This window comes from Centruroides sculpturatus, unplaced genomic scaffold, assembly GCF_000671375.1.
Source record: "Centruroides sculpturatus isolate CEXI.00-Female unplaced genomic scaffold, Cexi_2.0 scaffold1417, whole genome shotgun sequence".
NCBI classification, from domain to species: Eukaryota; Metazoa; Arthropoda; class Arachnida; order Scorpiones; family Buthidae; genus Centruroides; species Centruroides sculpturatus.
In genome coordinates this window covers 24,041-47,993 of record NW_019385672.1, presented here as the reverse complement: position 1 = coordinate 47,993, position 23,953 = coordinate 24,041, and the positions used below count along the sequence as shown (strand labels likewise).

The following is a 23,953-nucleotide window of genomic DNA, read 5'->3' as shown; positions in this document are numbered from 1 at the left end:
AAGTTTCAGAGAAATAGCTACAATAATTAATCATTCTAAAACTGCTGTGGCTAATGTATAGACCAGTGTTTCTCAACCTCTAACGAATCGTCGCCCCCTTCAACGTAGTATCGCCCCCTTCAATAAAACCGTTACCTATTATCGCCCCTTTCACTTCAAAATTCCGATGCCGAGGACCAAGACTAACGCCAAATTCGTACTGCATTGAATAGACTAGTTACTGGTATAATGTTATTTGTTTAATTATTGTACAATATAACGAATAAAATATCTAATTATTCTTAATATAGTGTTTTACTATATCGCCCAGAAAATTGTTTTTCGCCCCCCAAAATATAAATTGTTACTAATCGCCCCTCAACATGGAAAAACGCCCACATGGGGGCGATATCGCCCCCGTTGAGAAACACTGGTATAGACAAAACAAGAAAATTATGGAAAATGGAGAGAAGTGGATGCAAGAAAAAATTAACTGATAGAGATAAATGAAATGTTTTCTACTTTACAAAACAACAAAAAGCAGCTATCTACTAGACAGGTAGCTACTAATTTACTAAAATCTGTCCCATCAGATAATGTGGTGATGTGTTCATGATGATGATAACATAAAATATTGAAAAATGAAAGTGATGCCTGAATTTGATATTTGTTCACAAGCAAAAAATAGAGTTCAATAGGCTAAATCTGTCATGACTTGCACCAAGGAGTAGGAAAAAGTTGTGTTTTCTGATGAAAAAAGTAGAATTTAGATGAGCCAGATGGTTATGGATATTATTGTCATGATATGAAAAGAGAATCCAAAGTTAGAATGAGTAGTCAGTCAGAAGATGGCAGTAGTGTAATGGTTTGGGATACTTTTGGATTTAATGGGAAAACTGATATTGTCATTATTGATGAAAAATAGATTCTTCAAAATATCAGGATATGTTAAAAAATAATTTAATTGCATTTGGACTGTTAATTAGTAGAAGTAATTGAATATTTCAACGAGACAATACTCCATTCTATGCATCAACATCAATTAAGACCTGGTGTATTAATTAATTAATGAAAACGTTTTAAAAAAAGTATTAGACTTAACTTTTTAGAAGTCCAGATCTTAGTCCAACAGAAAATTTATAAAGCATAATAACAAAAATAATTTAGTCAAAACAAGCATTATCATAAAGTAAACCAGTTAAAATTACCAATTATGGATGCTTGAGAAAATACTGAAGTGTGAAACAATTGGAAAAATTGATTCAAACTATGCCTGATAGTATTTGGTGTTATTCAAATGAAAGGAGGTTTAACCAAATATTAAATATGAATTTTGCCAAAAATATGATGTCCTTATAATTATGTTACATTTTAATTTATGTTACATTGCAGTTAATTTCAAAATAGTTTAATGTTTGATGATAATTAAAATAATTTTAATGACAATGATTTTTAACATTGTTTTGTGTTTATTATTTTGTATCTAAAATTTCAAAAGTATATTACAAATTGAAGTTGAGTAATTAAAACTAAATTACAAGACTGAAAACGAAAGCCAACAACTAGAAAAGTGTCAGTTTATACTTATTATTTTAAGCTTGTGTATCTTTCTAAAAGTTCTGCCTGTATCCCTGTCGTCTTGTCCCCTAATTTGTTTAATTTCTTTTGTAATTCAGCAACTGTTACATCACATAAGTCTATGTTTTTTATAAGTAGATTAAAACTTCCTGTTCAGTTTCCACTGTGTACTCACTACTGGAAGATAAGTATAAATCAAGCTGACACTAGTGCTGCAAGTGATGAGATTAAATTGTACATGCCCCATTTTTTTACCTAAAAAGATGCAATGTGATTTTGAGTATTTATCTGAAGATTGCATGTGTTTAGGCTGAAAATTTACCAAGATATAAATTTTAGATTGCTCTGTACGTGAGTTTGACTCACAACACTGTAGTCCAGACAGAATTTGGTCACAAGTTAATTTTTTTCATAAATTAGAAATTTTATGTGAACTGTGTCTTTATTATTATAATGTAATATAAATTGATACAAAATTAATTTTTTTTTTGTTTGTTTAAAATAGTGTTTATGAATTATTAAGATTTCTTTTTATAATGAACATAGTTATCAAAGATTAACTGTAAATTGAGGAGCATCTGTAAATAAATAATCTGATACACAAATATTTATCTATCTGTTTAGCATACATGGTAATTGTCTTATTATTTAATTTGTATTTCAAACATTTATGATTTTAGATTGTATATCTAATGATTAAAAATTATTGTTAATCAGTGATGATCTAATATAAAACTGTTTGTATCATGCATATGTTACTTCATTCTAATTCTCTTCTCTTGTATGAATATAGATATTGTAAGTACTTAACATATTTGAAAAAAATATTTTTACTTTCCCAGCTGTTATACATAACAGAGGGAAAGTATGGTGATTGGTCAAAAAATGACACCCCAAGATTTTTTACATTTTATAACAGATGGTGCCACCAAAATTTTAAATCTTGCCAGGAAAGTGAGCAAACTCATTGTTGGTTTATTTAGAATTTATGATTTTAAGGTGTCCATTATACAATTAGCATAAACTAATGTTTAAGTTGATAATGAGTCTGGTAGAAATAACTCTTGCTTGCATAGATATAACAGAATTTAAGATAAAATTTTTTGAAAGAACCTTAAACAGTCAAAACTTTGGCAGCTAAAATATATTTTTTTTAAACTGTTTTTTTATACTGTTTTTTTTTTTTTTTTTAATAAAGTGTACTAATTTATAACTATCTCTTATTCAAAGGCAACTATTAGCAAAATAAATCCAGTAACTTTGTTTTTATTTTCAAACAGGGAATTGAAATTAGGAAGAACTTGAGAAGGTTTAATGGGTTTCCTTTTACGAAAGAATCTTCGGAATTTGAGAAGAAGAAAAATAATCTTGACAAGTATGTAAAACCTTTAATTGTGTCACAAATTTGTTTACTTCAACATAATTTTTTAATGGACATATTTTAGAAATGTTCAAGATATAGCTTTTTTTAGTGATTATCCTGAATTGAGAGAGATTGAAAGTCTGATAATGTGCTGTAATAAATAATAATAATAATATATGATTATTAACGTAATGAAAGAGATGATACAATAACGTATTCTGCTGATATTATACAATTTGATACTTGGTTCTATCTATACTATACAAGTATTCATAGTAAATGAAAACCTGAAAACTCGTTGATTTAGGGAATATTCACTTTGTTTATTAAAAAAATTCCAATTTAAATATAAAGAAGTAAAAGTTAACAAATTAACTTATGGGTTAATTAATGTGCTTTCTTAACTTATGGACTTCTTTCAGATCTGGGCTTTAGATATTTGTAATTGTCAACTTTGTCTAAGCCTGGCTCTGGCCCTGTTTTTAAGAAAAAACTCAATACACTTTGAATAAATTAAAAATTGTACAGAAAAGTCTTCAGATTGAAAATCATTGCCAAATCATAACATGGTCATCAGTGGCAAATCATAAGCAGAGAGGACACTATTTACTGTGGGTTAATTTTACAGCATGATATGTCTGTTGTGGCAAAACAATGTAAAAGATCCATATCAAAAAGAAGGAAAGAAAGATCAGACCTTCAGTTTATAAAACTGATTCTGATGTATTGGGTTAAGATCTGTTATCTGTAATTAAAAATTTATTTAATAAATTATTGTAAATATTTCTGAAAATTGAATGTTATTAATGTGCAGATTTTTTTTTGTATAATTGTGAACTAGTGATTTAACATGTTCTTTCCTGTATTCTATAGTGATCAGACAATATTTGTTTTTCAGAGGGTGCCAATTATTGGACATTCTGAATTATTGAATTAATGAACTTCTACTCTCTATCAGAATATTCATTTGCATATACATATACTACCACACAGTCTATTGATACAAGTGATAAAATTGGTTTCATATAACATTTGATCTAAAAGAATATTTTAAACTGTTAGTATAAGGACTTTTATATAACTTTTATTATAAGAAAAACTTTAATGAAATTTTTGAAACAATGAGGATTCTTGAACTTTCCAATGACCATCAGTTTCTTCTTATCAGTTCTAGTAGCATTTGAACATATGAGGATTGTCATTCTTTCCTTAAATTTTGTTTTGAGTACATCTCTCTCCTAAAAGTACAGTAAAAATTAAAGTGAGTGAACTCAATTCAGCTTTCTCATATCCTTTTTCTTAATCACACATATCTTTGAAGGCTAAAATCTTTGATAGCAGGGCCTTGAAAAATAGTCCAGTCTCATCTGCATTGTAAATGCCACTGGGATGATATCCATTGGCTAAACATTCTTGATCTTGTTATCCACTTACTCCTTGTCCAATACCCCAGCTTCCCCACAGACTTGTTGCATGCTGATGTGTCAATCTTTAAAACAGTCTATTTGACCTGAAGAAATGGTCACATAGTTGTCCTTAGTATCCACAATGTTTAGCTCCTTAACAAATTCCTGTGTCTTCAGCAGTAGCATTGGGCCACTCGTGGAGACATTTCCATAACTTTTGGTCGTCTTTCTCTTCTAGCTTATTCATATTATGACGAGTTCCTTATTTCATCGATGTTAATCACTAACTCACCTGTCTAAAGTTCTGAGCATTGGTTTTCAGTTTTGATTTGTTATTCAAAATCTGATTTTTATTTTGCTCTTGTCAATGTTCTGCTTGTCACATAAATCATTCCTGCTAGCTCCAATCTCGGCTTCATTGATTATCTTTTGAGTTTATCAGTAATATGCAATTGTGTGCACTTTTTACTCATTGTAACTTTTGTGCTGTCAGTGAATTTGCAGTGGATAACTTGCCTTTACAAATGTGACTGAATATGAAAGGGTGAAGAATTTTAGGTTGATGAGGAATGTGAGTCATTGGCTATGTTAATGTCAGTAACTATGTAAAGTATTAGATTATTTTTCTGACTTTCTACAACGATTATAGACATGACTGTGTGCCGGAAATAGCCGTTCCCTAATGGGTACTTTACACGGATTCGCGTTAGTGTGCCAGGCCTGGACTTTAAGCGTGCACCGAATTTAACAATGACAAAGTTAGTCAAAAACAATCAAATATTTAATAAATATTCTAGTAATAACTATATACAAAATTTAGTAAAAATCAAGTAACAATGTATTCAATGAAAATCAATAAGAATCAACCCGACAAAACTCAAATCAATCTATTTTCTAACTTAATTCTATTCCCCTTTGGAATTCGACAAAAATCAAAGACTTAATTTATGTACAATAATTCTTATGAATTAAAGATCCTAATCATCACCTCAATATACTAGGAACCCTTTTCCTCAACTCTCAAGACTTTCTCTAATCTTCAATCCACAAATCGAATAACTTCAAAATCGCCTTGGAACTATTTGATCCTATCAGACACCTCTCTCTCGTTTGCTGATACGAAGCTCACTTCGGTCATCTTCACTTGAGGTTCGGACTTTGTACTGTGTGGTGACGTCACAATTCTGAATGCGATCACTCCCCTCATTTACATACTCATTTGCTAACAAGCTTTTTTCTGTTTGTCTGGCAACCTATTTTCCGACAATACTCGCTAACCTTTTACATTATTCTTTTTGACAATTTTCGGGATGTTTTTATTTTTTAAGGTTTAGCAAGGTCCTAAGTTAGGCTTGTGGGGTCTCCCCTCTTTTCTCGGTGTGGACTTACTTTTTCTGCTCAGGAGCACAAGTGTGCGCGAGTTTTTTTTTTTCTATGGCGCTTTTCTCTCGTTGATGAATTGGTTTCTCTTCTATTTTTAAGTTTCTAAGGTGAATGGTGAGGAAACCCTCATCCTAACAAAACATAAGCCCCAAACAAAAATATAATAAAAAGCAAAATAAAAGTAACTAAAAATAACACTCGGACTTGGTTCCTTACAACTAATATAGTACTGTACTTTCTAGTAAACAACAAATGTTTTCTGTGGAAAGAAAAAGCACATGGTTTACCAGGTGTTTTGCCTGGAGACTGTTTACTGTGATCAAGATTTTTCAAATAGAGGTTCAGAACAATTTGGTTTAATGTAATTGAGTTTCCATTATAATTGTATTCACTATAGCCAATGAAAAATGCATTCAAGGCATAGCGGATTTGACAGGACTAGACTGTTCGGTTCAAAAAACCAAGGTTACATTGTATGCAAGTTTCACTGTATAACAATGTTTTTAATGTTCAGATTGCATATAACTTTTCTTGAGAAACTATGTCATCATTTAATAATAACAGTAATATTTGATAATTTAGATCACTGTGGTCCCATAGGTACTGGATTAACAATGTTCTACTCTAAAAAACTAAAGTCAATGTAAAAAGATATTTATTTCAATTATGTTTTAGTATATTATTCTAATGTTTGTAAAGATGTACAATTTAAAAATGTTACAAATTATTTTTTAATATACAAATCAAAGCTGGTTTATATATACAGTAGAGCGTCGTTTATCCAAATCAATTGGGGACTGGGATTGTTCGGAAAATCGATATTTCGGATAACCAATTATGTATGAAAAAAATATATTAATCTATCCCATGTTGAAATTTTTCTCCGTTACGTGTCGCTTTGCATTAAATTTTCGTTGATGTTAAGCCTAATGTAAACTTTTTAAAATAATAATTGTGACTATTGTATCGTTAAAAATTATTTCTTTTATTTTGTACAAACAAAATAAATATATAAAAACAAAAAAATTATACTTTAGAAGTTAATCTAATATCAAAAATGTAAAATATTTGAGTAGCTCAAGACATAGCCAAAGATTGCACTGCCACAGCATTGGCGAAAATTTAAATTTGCCGACTGGAATTCTTTTGGATAAATGATGCTCTACTGTAGTCTTTTCTTGCACTCTACATCATAAAATGAACTTTATGCACAAAGCTAATTCTACTACTTATGCAATAATTTTGATAATATGCAAGATACTTAAACTGTGTATCTTGGAATGTTCTCAACCAAAGTGACATTATTTTATTATGTAGTCACTATATAACACCTGAAGGGACACCAGTGGTGTGGAGTTGCAAGTATATGTGCATTGCTGATGCTGGGAGAAGATACCTGATTTTTTTTTGCCGATGAAATTCATCAACTTATCCAATGATGGCATGCATGTATGACAGGTATGGTGACTACATAAAAAAGGAATGGCATTCTCTGGTAGAGGATGTTACACGTTTTCAGCAGACATAAGTTCATGTACCATACATATTATTGAGATTAGAAAAGTTCTACCTCCTATGTGATAAATTGCATCATATATTTGAATAAATGTATTTACCTTTGGAATTAAATACTGTGGTATAAGAATTAATAAGAAATTTTCATTTTAGGAATTTTATGAACAATTTGTATAATATTCCAAATGAATATATAATTAAATAAACGCCCACAATTGCCATAAATAATCGGGCTCAACGGCAATTGTGGGTGTATATTTGCTATGCATAAGGTTTCGATTGATGTTTATATATTTGAATATATAATTATAGTGCATATTCATTTGGAATATTCTATCTAGTTCCTTGAAATATGGGATAATAAAAAAGTCATTTTTATACACTATTCAGATAAAAATTTTGTATAATTAATATGATGGAATGATACCAAAATTTCTCCCAATTTTGATTCTTTGAATACTTTTTAAAGTTTATTTTAGTTCAGAAAAATTAATGATTTACATTATGAGCATGATACATTTGTTAATTAATAAACATCAAGCTTAAGAATGGAAAACGATCAGAAAATCCAGAATCAATCTTTCCAAAACATGAAAATTTACCCTTTATATGTGGATACACACGCTTTTATTGTGTACTATGAAATAAATTTGTAATCTTATTTCAGATAAAGGTAATACAGTAGAGCATCGATTATCCGAATCAATTGGGGACTGGGGTTGTTCGGATAACTGATATTTCAGATAACTGATTATGTATGAAAAAATAGTTTAACGTATCCGATGTTGAAATTTTTCTCCAATGCGTGTCGCTTCACATTGAATTTTTGTCTATGTTAAGCCTAACGAAGACTATTGTATCGTTAAAAATTATTTTTTTATTTTGTACAAACAAAATAAATATATTGAAAAATATAAAAACAATAAAAAATTATACTTCAGAAGTTAATTTAGTATCAAAAACGTAAAATATTTGAGTAGCCCAAAATATAGCCAAAGATTGCAGCATCACAGCACTAGCGAAAATTTAAATTTGCAGACTGGAATTATTTCGGATAATTGACTTTCGGATAATCATTGCTCTACTGTATTGCAATACTACCCATGAAGAAATTACAGCTAATTCCCTTTTACTCAATGAACTATCCTATTGTCATGTAGGGTTGCCACCTTTGGAAACTGCTTTGTTGGCCAACACAATGACCAGGGGGTGGAAGTAAACGAGAAGATGCACTTTTTTCACGTTTTCACAATGGTCATGTCTTGTAAATGATTTAATTCTATCGTATTTAATCCTAAGTGAAGGTTGTCAAATGAAGCAACAAGCCAAACAAATATTGTCACAAGTTAACCAATTTTTGAATTCATCACTTGAGCCACAAATATCTGGACCAACTCATCTTAAAAAAACAATTTTTAAAACTCAAAACAGCATTAAACTTATTTGTTTGAAAATTTAACATATTAGAGCATCTGTTAATTATGACAAAAACTTTTAAAAGTATAATGAAAAAGTCATTTTATCATTATCAGTAAACATACTAAATATTTTCTCTTCTATTTTTAAGTTTCTAAGGTGAATGGTGAGGAAACCCTCATCCTAACAAAACATAAGCCCCAAACAAAAATATAATAAAAAGCAAAATAAAAGTAACTAAAAATAACACTCGGACTTGGTTCCTTACAACTAATACAGTACTGTACTTTCTAGTAAACAACAAATGTTTTCTGTGGAAAGAAAAAGCACATGGTTTACCAGGTGTTTTGCCTGGAGACTGTTTACTGTGATCAAGATTTTTCAAATAGAGGTTCAGAACAATTTGGTTTAATGTAATTGAGTTTCCATTATAATTGTATTCACTATAGCCAATGAAAAATGCATTCAAGGCATAGCGGATTTGACAGGACTAGACTGTTCGGTTCAAAAAACCAAGGTTACATTGTATGCAAGTTTCACTGTATAACAATGTTTTTAATGTTCAGATTGCATATAACTTTTCTTGAGAAACTATGTCATCATTTAATAATAACAGTAATATTTGATAATTTAGATCACTGTGGTCCCATAGGTACTGGATTAACAATGTTCTACTCTAAAAAACTAAAGTCAATGTAAAAAGATATTTATTTCAATTATGTTTTAGTATATTATTCTAATGTTTGTAAAGATGTACAATTTAAAAATGTTACAAATTATTTTTTAATATACAAATCAAAGCTGGTTTATATATACAGTAGAGCGTCGTTTATCCAAATCAATTGGGGACTGGGATTGTTCGGAAAATCGATATTTCGGATAACCAATTATGTATGAAAAAAATATATTAATCTATCCCATGTTGAAATTTTTCTCCGTTACGTGTCGCTTTGCATTAAATTTTCGTTGATGTTAAGCCTAATGTAAACTTTTTAAAATAATAATTGTGACTATTGTATCGTTAAAAATTATTTCTTTTATTTTGTACAAACAAAATAAATATATAAAAACAAAAAAATTATACTTTAGAAGTTAATCTAATATCAAAAATGTAAAATATTTGAGTAGCTCAAGACATAGCCAAAGATTGCACTGCCACAGCATTGGCGAAAATTTAAATTTGCCGACTGGAATTCTTTTGGATAAATGATGCTCTACTGTAGTCTTTTCTTGCACTCTACATCATAAAATGAACTTTATGCACAAAGCTAATTCTACTACTTATGCAATAATTTTGATAATATGCAAGATACTTAAACTGTGTATCTTGGAATGTTCTCAACCAAAGTGACATTATTTTATTATGTAGTCACTATATAACACCTGAAGGGACACCAGTGGTGTGGAGTTGCAAGTATATGTGCATTGCTGATGCTGGGAGAAGATACCTGATTTTTTTTTGCCGATGAAATTCATCAACTTATCCAATGATGGCATGCATGTATGACAGGTATGGTGACTACATAAAAAAGGAATGGCATTCTCTGGTAGAGGATGTTACACGTTTTCAGCAGACATAAGTTCATGTACCATACATATTATTGAGATTAGAAAAGTTCTACCTCCTATGTGATAAATTGCATCATATATTTGAATAAATGTATTTACCTTTGGAATTAAATACTGTGGTATAAGAATTAATAAGAAATTTTCATTTTAGGAATTTTATGAACAATTTGTATAATATTCCAAATGAATATATAATTAAATAAACGCCCACAATTGCCATAAATAATCGGGCTCAACGGCAATTGTGGGTGTATATTTGCTATGCATAAGGTTTCGATTGATGTTTATATATTTGAATATATAATTATAGTGCATATTCATTTGGAATATTCTATCTATTTCCTTGAAATATGGGATAATAAAAAAGTCATTTTTATACACTATTCAGATAAAAATTTTGTATAATTAATATGATGGAATGATACCAAAATTTCTCCCAATTTTGATTCTTTGAATACTTTTTAAAGTTTATTTTAGTTCAGAAAAATTAATGATTTACATTATGAGCATGATACATTTGTTAATTAATAAACATCAAGCTTAAGAATGGAAAACGATCAGAAAATCCAGAATCAATCTTTCCAAAACATGAAAATTTACCCTTTATATGTGGATACACACGCTTTTATTGTGTACTATGAAATAAATTTGTAATCTTATTTCAGATAAAGGTAATACAGTAGAGCATCGATTATCCGAATCAATTGGGGACTGGGGTTGTTCGGATAACTGATATTTCAGATAACTGATTATGTATGAAAAAATAGTTTAACGTATCCGATGTTGAAATTTTTCTCCAATGCGTGTCGCTTCACATTGAATTTTTGTCTATGTTAAGCCTAACGAAGACTATTGTATCGTTAAAAATTATTTTTTTATTTTGTACAAACAAAATAAATATATTGAAAAATATAAAAACAATAAAAAATTATACTTCAGAAGTTAATTTAGTATCAAAAACGTAAAATATTTGAGTAGCCCAAAATATAGCCAAAGATTGCAGCATCACAGCACTAGCGAAAATTTAAATTTGCAGACTGGAATTATTTCGGATAATTGACTTTCGGATAATCATTGCTCTACTGTATTGCAATACTACCCATGAAGAAATTACAGCTAATTCCCTTTTACTCAATGAACTATCCTATTGTCATGTAGGGTTGCCACCTTTGGAAACTGCTTTGTTGGCCAACACAATGACCAGGGGGTGGAAGTAAACGAGAAGATGCACTTTTTTCACGTTTTCACAATGGTCATGTCTTGTAAATGATTTAATTCTATCGTATTTAATCCTAAGTGAAGGTTGTCAAATGAAGCAACAAGCCAAACAAATATTGTCACAAGTTAACCAATTTTTGAATTCATCACTTGAGCCACAAATATCTGGACCAACTCATCTTAAAAAAACAATTTTTAAAACTCAAAACAGCATTAAACTTATTTGTTTGAAAATTTAACATATTAGAGCATCTGTTAATTATGACAAAAACTTTTAAAAGTATAATGAAAAAGTCATTTTATCATTATCAGTAAACATACTAAATATTAAAAATAATTTTATATAATATTTTTCAATTAAAATATACATTTTAAAATGCTTTTCCAACACTTAACTATTTTTGCCAACTACCAGTCTAAATTTGAAACTAAATATCCCAATAGTTCAATCAATGTTAATTTGCTTGTAATTAAAAATTTTCAAAAGCAGGCAAATTTATGAAACAAAAATTAATGAAATTCAAAAAAAAAGTAATATACATTTAAATTTGATTATCTTTTGTGCAAAACAATACTAAAACAATTTCTATAGGTATATCACAAAATAAAAAAAAGATTGCAATTAATTTAAAAAATTATAATTAAAGATTGAAAAAATGCAGGCAAAATGAAATAAACATTATTTAAAATAATAAACTCTGGCCTTTACACCAAAACCAAAAGTAAAGATAAAATCAAATTAATTAAAATTAAAATCAAATCAGTCAAAAATTAAAACTGTTTAAAAGTTGTTTTGAAATTTTCAAATTGTAAATCAAATTAATTTTAAAATTTACATTATTTGTGTGCAGTAATGATGGAACATTTTTGCTTCCATATTTCCAATAAACTAATATTTAATTTTTAATCTTCAACCGAAATGGAAATTAATTTTCTTATAAAATGTGAAAAAATCAGAAATTGTGACAAGATTTTCTCAATTCTGATTTCCTGAAAATTTCCAATTTTTCTGATTCTGATTAATCATTTATTATTAACTAATAATTAGTTATATTTGTAATTTATTAAGTTTGTATTGATGTTTCATGATATATTAATATTCAATTTCAATTTGAACTTTTTTATAGATTAACTCTTCCTGTATTAAAGCGTGTTTGTGACATCCTTGATTTAGAAAGATCTGGTACAAAAGAAGATATAGTAAGCAGAATTTCAGAATTTTTACTATATCCAAAAGCTTCGGGGAAGAGTGTACCCAAAACTAAAAAAAGTATGTTTAAATTTATATTGTGAAGTTTATTTTCTATGTAATTTTTATTGAAAGAGGACTCAAAAAGTCTGTTAACTATTTTAAAATAAAATAGCATTATTGTAGTTTGAACAATTCTTATAAATTTTATGATTAGTAAAAAGTAAGATCTTTCACTTTGAATATTCAATCTGAAACATCTCATTCCTGCAAATTCTCTGGAATAGAGTATACTATTATACAGGGACTGGTTATGGCCAATAAAATTGTGAGCATTGTAATTTGTTATTTATCAATAGTTTAGCAGCTTTCTACAGAAATCTACATTTTCCAGCGCTTGCTTTAGTAGATAAAAGCAATATCACCCCAAACGAAGGTATGATGGATGCAAGAAAGATGTCTGAATGTCACCAGTTCCTTTTTCAGAAATTATTTGTAATTTTAATTGGATATTTATTTAGTGTTTTTTAAAAGGACTTTTTAAACTTCTGGCAACTAGTAGCCTAAAAGGAAAGGTCAGTTGCCAAGAATATGTATTGTCTGGAACACAGAAATAATAAATGGTGGTCCCTTTTGGGCAGACTGTCTTCAATTTTATTAAAAAATAATCTCCATCTGACAAAAATTTACAAGTTTAGTATGAATAAAAGTTTTATGAGTCAGGTAAATTCAGAAGTAATATGCACATTGCAGGACTGGTAGAGGTGACACAGATATGCAAATGATTAAATGAACAAGGAAAGATATGTAACAGACACCTGTTTATTCAATAATGAATATAGTCCCCATTGTCACTTCTACTGGTCCTGCAATTTACATGTAACTACACATTTTTTTGTGGTGTTGCAACTTTACTTTTGAGGAGTGTAAAATCATTAATAAATGACATCATTTGTCATCTAACCAACAATTAATACTTTTCTGCATTTAATCACATATATTCAAAAATCTTTGTAATTAGCTTTTTGATAAATCATAAATCTCTATTTTTGAGAAATCATTTACATTGAGAATGATGGCTAATTGAAAGTTTCCTATTTGTAAATTGTCTTCATACTAAACAATTTTTATCTATCTTCATCTGGATAAATCATTCATTATTTCTATTTCTTTAAGGATAGCATACTTTTCTGTACAGAATTCAAACACTTTATAGATAACTAGCAGACCCCGCCACGCGTTGTTGTGGCTCAAAATGTATCTATTATAAATGTATAACACTTCCCCCGTGGGGGGGGATTTTTCGAAAAATTTCTTCTTAGCGTACACTCTCTTGACGTACAGTACCCTATTAAAATGCAATCAAAAACGCAAAAACCCGCATCTAAAATAGTATAATAGAAGCCAAGTTCTTCACGGTAAGCTTTAATCCTGTCCCTCTCCTTCGCGGGGGTAATATCGAAAATTCCCTTCTTCGTATACGTTCTGTTGACGTACCCTATTAAAACGCAATCAAAAACGCAAAAACCGCATCTAAAATAGTATAAATAGAAGCAGAGTTCTTTACGGTAAGCCTTAATCCTAACCATCTCCCTTCAGTGGGGGGAATTTCGACACGTATATTATATAAAAACACGTGCNGTCACTTCTACTGGTCCTGCAATTTACATGTAACTACACATTTTTTTGTGGTGTTGCAACTTTACTTTTGAGGAGTGTAAAATCATTAATAAATGACATCATTTGTCATCTAACCAACAATTAATACTTTTCTGCATTTAATCACATATATTCAAAAATCTTTGTAATTAGCTTTTTGATAAATCATAAATCTCTATTTTTGAGAAATCATTTACATTGAGAATGATGGCTAATTGAAAGTTTCCTATTTGTAAATTGTCTTCATACTAAACAATTTTTATCTATCTTCATCTGGATAAATCATTCATTATTTCTATTTCTTTAAGGATAGCATACTTTTCTGTACAGAATTCAAACACTTTATAGATAATAATAAACAGATATAACAACTGATTTAACTATTTTATCAGTTGTGAAATAATCCAGAAACAATTATAGTTAATTGGCTCTTGAGCCACCTTGTGTACAGTTAAATAATTTTCAGAATCATTATGTATTACTGAATTTAAACTTAAAAATTTTGCATAGAATCTTCATCAAAGGGAGAAAAGAAGAAACCAAAATCAGAGAAAGATAAATCTGATAAGAAAAAGATCTCCAAAAAGAAAGAAGATTCATCAAGTGAAGAAAAAGAAGACACCAATGATTTTTCTGAGGAAGAAAATGAAGATGATTATGATGCCAATGATGATGAAGATTATGAAGATGAGGTAATTTAATATATGATACTATCAAAAAATGAAATGTAAAATACAAGCACATCTATATATTTTACTATATTGATTACTTTTGTTGTATACTCGTGGCAAAATTAAAATTTAGATATTCTTATATACAGGTAACTCTTTGTTAATGTGATTAATTAATTGCTTGATGCTACTGCATATATCAAAATCACATTGATCAGATACAGTGATACCTCGGAACTCAACTCAAACGATCATGACCGGCAAGAATAAATTTTTGGTTAATAAAACATATTTTTATTTTAATTTTGTCATGCATAAGAAAAGTTTTCTATAATAAAAATGTGTAACTAATTTAAAAATTAAAGAAAGCTTTAGAGCTGCCTACCTTTATCAGACAAAATTATACTCAATCCAATTTGTTTCCTTCCACTAATGCATGCAGAACACAATCAATGTCAGTGACACATGAACATTTGTTGCAAGTTCACTAGTTATTTGTGAATTTTTAACAATTTCTTACTGAAATTTCTCTTTGTTACAACTTTTGCTAGTGATTTGTTGTTTAGAGTAATAGATAAAAATTAAGTATGTAATATGGGCCTAACAAGTTAATTATATCTAACTTATTTATGATAGATATTGATTTAACAAAAATAACTAGCAGCTAATTTTGAATATATCTACATTGTGGAATAAGGAATGTTTGTTGTATGTAAGTGAATATTAAATTGGACTGCAATTGAATATTGTTCAATGGTCTTCAGCCTATCTCGATGGAATTGCGACATCTATTAGAAGTGACTATAAACTAGTCTTAACAACATTAGATTATTTTTAGAAATGTTTCATTATAGATTGGTAAAAACTAATTAGGTAATATATCTTGTCATTAATTTAATTAATGGAAAAAAGAAAACTAGATTTATAGAAACAGCAAATATGAAACCAAAAATATTAGTAGATATATTAAAAAAGTATAATTAATTTTAATTGAAATAAGTATGGGTAAAAATGTCTTATTTTTCATACAAATTTACTCTTAGAAGTTTAAAAGTCAAGAGTAAAGAATAAGAGATTTTTATTATTTAAAATATCATTTCAAAGATACCTTTTTTAAGAATTAGATTTTTTGAGAAATAGTTTTTCTGCTTAAACTAGTATCCATCATTGGTGATGATCACAAACACAATTTATAATTCCTTTTATTGGAATTATCTTCCTAATAATGTAAATGCTTAGTTAAGGTGATTTTATAGAATTTCCTGTAATAAATATTCTGAAATCATATATAGAAACTTTATGAAAATATGCAAAATAATATTTTTGTATAATTTACCTTTTTAATTTTTATGCAATACTTGTGGTAATAATCTGTGTAGTTTTTAAATGTTTGTTTTAATGTATTTTAGCCAAAACAGAAAAAGAGTAGCAAAGATAATCAAGCAAAGAAAAAAAAAGAATCAAAATCTAAAAAGTCAGAAGAAAAGAAAAGTTCAAAATCTTCAAAAAAATCAAAGAGAGGTAAACATTTTGATATTGTTTCTATTAATTATTACTAATTTCTGTGATTGGACAGAATTGGCTTACATAGTTATAAAAGTTTATATTTGAGTCATTACATGGAGTGTCTTTTTAATGTATTATAATTTGCTTATGAATCCTTTTTGATTGAGAAAAGTTACAAATGTGTATTTTTAGTGTTGAAAATATATATAAAAAGTGTCAAATATTCACTATTTGAAGCAGAAATATATGTTGATAAACTTTGACACATCACTTCACAATAACAATTGACTCCTCTCCCAGCTAAGTAATTTGAGACATAGTGTGAATAATAGCAATAACTTCTCCTCCCGTTCTAGATAGACTGAGCTGTGGTTTGTTTTATTTAAAAGAAGGCAGGTTTGTCTAACTAACAGATGTACAAAGTTCAGCGAATCTCTGTAAATTAATTAATTTGTTTTTTTTTTTCTTTAACTTTAAATTTTAATATTATTTTAAATCTGTATTAAACTAAAAGTTAAACATTTGTAAACTGTAATATGTTTTTAATCAAACACAAAAAATAGATTAAATATAGCGCGATTTTGGAGCGAAATANCCTTTGTTTAAGGGTATTTGGGCAGTTTATTCTCTGTTATATTCTCAAGTAAACAATACATACAAGTACAGTACAGTATTTTCTGAGGAAACACTCATACTTATTTTTTTTAACCCCATTCCCGATAACCCGGCATTTTCACAAACTCGGCCACCCTTCGGTCCACATTAAGCCGAGTTTTCGAGGTTCTACTGTACTATATTTCTGCAAATAAAAACAAGCTTTTATAGATGAGCAAAATCTGTACAACTGGTATATTCTGCAAAGAACCTAAAAAAACTTTTACAGTATCAGAAGCATTTTTACTTTCCTTGTTGTTATTTATAACAGAGGGAAAGTATAGTGATTGGTGAAAAAATGACCTCCTGAAGATTTTTACATTTTTGACTCAACTTTGAAATGTTGGAAGATGCAAAAAAAAAAAGTTGTGGTTTTTCTATATTATGAAGGTTAGTGTGTGTTTCAGGGATGATTTTGTTCACCCATGACTTGGAAGCTTAATTCCTGTGCTTTTTTTTATCAGGGACGTTGATTTGTGTACTAGGTTTGGGTATTAGGGGCATAGGTGCTATTAAATTTTGGTGGTAAAAGGGGTGGGTAATATAAGTTTTTAAAATAAAATATCTTATTAAATGGTGCCCCACATAATTTTTAATGATTAGCAGAGATATCACAGAATAGTTACAATATCAGTATATTTACATTGACTGTGGCCTACATTACACTACAGGCTAGTGTACACAGTGTCAGCAGACAATAGAAAGTGTAGAAGCAGAACTTCTGGTTTTTCCTGTCAGAGATCATACTTTAATTAAATTTGTTTTTTTTTTTCGTAAACTTTAAATTTTAATATTATTTTAAATCTGTATTAAACTAAAAGTTAAACATTTGTAAACTGTAATATGTTTTTAATCAAACACAAAAAATAGATTAAATATAGCGCGATTTTGGAGCGAAATATCACAATTTAGAAATTACCCAAAAAATGTAAAAAATGCGCCACACCATGAATTCAACCTAATTATGTAATATTATAGATTTTCGGCCTAGAAAAGGTTAAGAGTTTGATTGGGGCTTATGCTGGAACTCCCAGGTTGCAAAGGACAGTCCAGCATGTCCAGAACAAGACCATCCATGAAAAATTCCTGGGATTGCTCTCCCAGATTTGACCTGTACCTTCCAAAGCAGTAGGTTATTGCCTTATTTAACTGCCTTGATTGTCCAGCCATCAGGATAGATATATATAAAAATAATTGTCCTATTTCTAAACAGCATAGAATTACATTTTAGAGAAATGGCTGAGTCCATAGACTGTCTGGCTTATGTGCATGGACCATAAATGACTGTTTCAATTCAATTGTCTTTTATAAATTAATCTTCTAGTGATGTTATCTTTCACGAGAATAGTAGTAATGACATTAAAACGTTACAATTTTACTGGAAAATTCTCAACAAGTTGTGTACATACATGTTTAATATTGGCTGTTTCTTCAAAATCTTGAAAAGGAAAAGTAGAACAACATTGTAAATTGAAATTACTTGCATGTTTTTAGATCAGACCCCAAAAGTTTTAGAAAAGGTATGAAATTGGTTAGTACATAAGAAAATTTCAAATACAATGGTATAAAAGTTGTTAAATAAATAACTTTGAATTTAAAAATTAACACATTGGATGGTTATTTTTAATTTCAGCAGCAAATTCAGAAGAAGAATCTGATGACGAGCCACTGGTTAAAAAAGCAAAGTCGCCTCCGTCGGTTTGTTACTTTCTTATTTTACAAAATTTGTTCATTTATATGTTGAAAATTTATATGTTGTCTTATGCAAAAATCAAGGATGAAGAAATAAAACAGTTGGTGAAACAAATACTTGATGGTGCAAATTTAGAAGAAATTACAATGAAAAAAGTTATTAAGCAGGTATGCAGTTAATAGCAATTTTAATTACTATATCACTTCAATTGTTTTATACTTTTGACCCATTTCTGCTGTACAGAGTTTCCCCATACTTAAAGAATTAGTCACTTTGTACTTATAAATCTTTTTGTTCCTGTTGAAAGTTATCTGCTCTTTTAGAATATTTGAAACTAAATTCCATAAATTAATCAAAACGTTTCAAATTACAGTAGAACCTCGAAAACTCGGCTCTCGATAACCCGGCACTCCGGATAACTCGGCCACACNATTATAGTTAATTGGCTCTTGAGCCACCTTGTGTACAGTTAAATAATTTTCAGAATCATTATGTATTACTGAATTTAAACTTAAAAATTTTGCATAGAATCTTCATCAAAGGGAGAAAAGAAGAAACCAAAATCAGAGAAAGATAAATCTGATAAGAAAAAGATCTCCAAAAAGAAAGAAGATTCATCAAGTGAAGAAAAAGAAGACACCAATGATTTTTCTGAGGAAGAAAATGAAGATGATTATGATGCCAATGATGATGAAGATTATGAAGATGAGGTAATTTAATATATGATACTATCAAAAAATGAAATGTAAAATACAAGTACTGTACATCTATATATTTTACTATATTGATTACTTTTGTTGTATACTCGTGGCAAAATTAAAATTTAGATATTCTTATATACAGGTAACTCTTTGTTAATGTGATTAATTAATTGCTTGATGCTACTGCATATATCAAAATCACATTAATCAAATATAATCAATAATAAAAATTACAATATATATAAAAGAATTGTTTCCCCCACTACATCCATCAAATTGTCGATATTTACAAAAAAAAAAACAAAAACATTATTTTGTATGTAATTCAGATGTAGATGCTGCATCCATGTTTTTCTTGTCACGAGTTTGATTGTTATATAAAGTTGGAGAAGGGATACACAAAAAGAATCTTGCATTTGTGTCATAGTCTCAACCATTCATCACATTTTTTGTAACAATTGTAGTTCTTCTAATAAAAATTCTAACAATGAATATATTCTGATTATTGAAATAAATCTTAAGTATTTTATGCAGTTTAGTCGACATTTTTTCCAATTATGCCAGAGTATCTAAAATAATCATTCACAATGTCCAAACAAATTAACCTTTACAGATATAGTAAAAAATACTTTGTAACTTTGCTATACTGTCGACCCCCGCTATAACACTGTTGATTATTCCGTTTTATATGAATTCAATGTTATACGAGTCAGTTAGATTTTACAAATACGTGAGCCATTCACAGCCCTGCACACGTATTTGTAAAATCTAAGTGACTCGTACTGTACAACATGGAATTCATATAAAATGGAATAATCAACAGTGTTATGGGGGGGGTCGACTGTTGCTAAATAAGTGAATTTCGTATTTTTTTATTGGCCTTTTTTTAAAACTAACCTGCCTTGGTGGGAAATACGAATAAATTAATGTATTGTAGATCTATTTTACAAGAAATGCTGGATTTTAATATCACTGGCGACGTCTAAATAATTTCCGTCCCAATTTAAGATTGGATTCATTTTGCATCATCCGGTATTTCCTTATTAATTTTGAATTATCTTTCTATAAATATAGAGGAGAAGGTGGTATTATGGAACCCCAATTACATTTTAGTGAATTGTAAACAAGGTATCATAACTACACCCACATTTTTTGTGCAAAAAGTACTTGTAACTATTAAACTAAATGTTCCTAATTGGATTTTTCGCTAGTGTAACTATAAGTATGGTTTTTGAAGACTTTTGTACAAAAAGTCAGAAAGTAGGCTTAGAGAAAATCGGATGGTAATACGGAACCTTACTGTATATTTTCAAAAAATGCTTTAACGTAGCCAAAAACAAATAGGAAAGTACAAAGAATGTTAAATAATTACAAAATCATTTACTCCAATGTATTTTAACGCAAAAATGATTTAATAATAATAAAGAAGAAGCTAATCATTTACAAAAATCACAAATATAATGCCCCGTTTCAACATTAGCACAATCTTTGTGCCCACATAGCGCACATTAGGCACCCACACCTCCACATGACTATCATCTGCAAACAGACAAGCCGTGTCATCTTTAAAACCAGGCAAGTCAAAAGGAGAGATATCAATAGTCATCATCACTTCAATATTGGCACAAGAACAGTGTGCCCATTTATCACAACTGCTACATTTATTGTTATTTTTCAAATAAATAAACATAAAAGTTTCAACTTACTTGTAGACTATTTACTTTACCAGACGATACTGTCACTTCGCGCATGCTCAGTTTCGCTATTTTGTAAGCAGACGATATTTTTTTTCATGAAAAAAAAAAATGTTTATTTCGATTGTTATCTTACATTTTATTTCATGTTAAGATAGTATTTAAATTAAAAAAATGTTTTCGTAAATAAAAACATTATTTTATGGTTTGAATTTGTTGGTAATACTGAACACCAGGGGAGTTGGGTTCCATATTAAAAGCACGAGTGGGGTCCGTATTTCACGCATCTCCATCTTGGGTTAACTTAATTCCTGTCGGCACCAAACTTTAAAAACGTGAAAATCACACAGATTAATATGTACCGGAATACATGCACCAGTGAACCTACAACTACACGATTTATATTTTAAAAATAATTAAATNATTTTGAAAAAGATAAGCAAATACTACTGTAATAGCAATTTTGACTGTGAAGTGATGTAAACATGTGGTTGAGAAGATGTAAGTAATACATATAAGTTCAGATTAATGCAAAATAAGACGAATATGTACAGTAACTATAAAAAAAATTTTTTTTAAATATCTAATTTTGTTAGAACTTTACTATATTTTACAAATAAACTAATCAATCTTCATTATTAATAATTAAATGTACAATATTGGTAATAATCATCAGTATTACCTGAAAGTAGTAAGGTATTTTTAACGTTTAGGATATGTAAACAAAACATCCAAGAAGGTTAGATAATGTGAAAGTGCTATTTTTGAGATATTAAAGGGGATTCATATTTTTTAATATGTAATCTAATAAAAATCTGAATCAATATTTGTAGAAGTTAATTTTAATTAGGTTTAGACCAAATTAAAATTAACTTCTACAAAAAATGCATTATTTATAGACTAAAATTATTATAAATTTGCTTATTCTAAGTGATTTTCGTGTATAAGAGCGTACTTTTGTGTGTGGAAATACATTAAGAAATGATTAAATCTTACAAAAACTCAGTAAAGCAGAAGTGAGTCAAGACAATACTGTTAAAGAATTATTACTACTTAAAATACGTAAAATATAGTATTATTTCATACCAATTATCAAAACTTAAATGATTCCTTTTCATCCCTTCAGGTTTTCGATGAATATCCAGAATTCGATCTGGGCGACAAGAAGAGTTTTATTAAAGTTACGGTCAGATCGGTAAGTTTTCTGATATTTCTTAAAACTAAAATGTACCTCTAAATAATTATTTATACAGAAATTTTATAATTTATTTATAGTTGATCTCTTGAGAAAAATTATCATCATTTTTTTTCATCCCATTTCCACTTGTTAAAACTTATTTACCAGCATTAATGGAACTTTAAAAAAGTCAATGTTGGAATCATTGTGTTCTATCACTATTACGGTCAAGAAGTATCAACATGTATCAACTCAGATTATTTCTTGAATTGGGGAAAAAGTGAAGGACGTCGCGTATCGTGGAAATGGCAACAAACATTAAAATCATGTAACTGTACAAAATTCTTTAAAAAGAAAAAAAGATTTTAAAAAAACACTTTTTGTGCCCATGTCGCCAGCACAAAACCCGTCAAATTACCTTCTCGGTACCCATGCAAGTTAACGAGGAATTTTAACGAAATTTTACGGATAACCCAGTATTCTAAAACACGAAAACGAATTAATTATTCGGTCATTTGTTCGTGCTGCTTTTTTTAAAAAAATGAAAAAAATAAATATATATGTATTTATTGTTGTTATGTCTTAATAAAAATGAATTATTTAATTGCGGTGTTTGAAGGTATCCAGAAATTTATTTACAAAAATTATTTTTACCGGATTTTATCATGGAATTCTTAATTTATTAATTAATACTTCTAGTTTTGAGCTTCGTTCTCGTAATTTAATTTTTTTTAATTATAGTAATTAGTATTTTTAAATTTAGACAGTCGAAAGCGAGCTCATTTTGTGCTGGTGACATTTTAATACACCACGCTTGAATTGTTTTATANTTTGTGCGATAATTCTTCGTCCGTAAGTAAAGAAAATTTGTACCGTTCATAGCAAAAGTAATAACACGTAGTAGCGGCTGTATTGTTGCACTGATGGAGAACCGGGAACAGGTATATTTCTTGTAAGTGAACTGTATTACAGTGCGCTTAAAAGAAATATTACACCTGTCCCTCACCGATTTTGATGAATTTTGCGCAAAGATAGTGTTTGATGTGATAATGTAATCAGCCAAATCGTCTTATTCTACTGGCCAAAATAAGCGAGTTATTGAAGTCTAAAATTAAGTTATCCATCCGCGTAGTCTGCTGTCATTGGCTAATTTGTAGAGGTTTCATTTTACTACAAACTTCCATATTGGCCACGGGTTTTTTTATACTCTTTCCACCCTGTGGGAACTAAGAGGGCCTCTTATAGCAGGCCCATTATGGGTTCGGCCAGGCCCACAATGGTGCGACCGGGTCCGACATATCCTAACGGAACACCCCCGAAGAATTCCTGGGGATTCCTTGACCCGACCGGATTCGGTCCCAGGTCCCCCAGAGCGGTAGGCTGCCACCTTGACCGCTCGGCCATCTGGCCTATTTTGTCCATGGTGGGAAGAGTTATAATCGCAATTGGATTTCGTCGAACTTATCAAAACATAATTGCTTATAAGAGTCAATTGTAAAAGTAGTTGCATACAATTTTTTGAAAAAGTACAAAATGATCTTTTCTCCTCGTGGGTACTAAGAGAGTCGTTTTCCATTGTGGA

At 29.3% G+C, this 23,953-nt stretch overlaps 1 protein-coding gene across 2 annotated transcripts in view; it reads left to right on the top strand.

Annotated features, from left to right (window-relative positions):
- The window catches only part of LOC111641086 (protein DEK-like), a 44,847-nt gene extending 21,647 nt beyond the window's left edge, over window positions 1-23,200 (top strand). Inside the window, exons 5-12 of one of the 2 annotated variants that reach the window (XM_023387203.1) lie at window positions 2,838-2,932; window positions 12,555-12,697; window positions 14,786-14,967; window positions 16,356-16,467; window positions 18,743-18,804; window positions 18,883-18,966; window positions 22,321-22,389; window positions 22,470-23,200. In XM_023387203.1, the coding sequence (XP_023242971.1) occupies window positions 2,838-2,932; window positions 12,555-12,697; window positions 14,786-14,967; window positions 16,356-16,467; window positions 18,743-18,804; window positions 18,883-18,966; window positions 22,321-22,389; window positions 22,470-22,481 (759 nt within the window). In that variant the 3' untranslated portion in view covers window positions 22,482-23,200. Of the gene's footprint in view, window positions 1-2,837; window positions 2,933-12,554; window positions 12,698-14,785; window positions 14,968-16,355; window positions 16,468-18,739; window positions 18,805-18,882; window positions 18,967-22,320; window positions 22,390-22,469 lie in introns of both variants that reach the window. The other variant, XM_023387202.1, reaches the window with a different exon arrangement.
- Window positions 23,201-23,953: the final 753 nt, after the last annotated feature.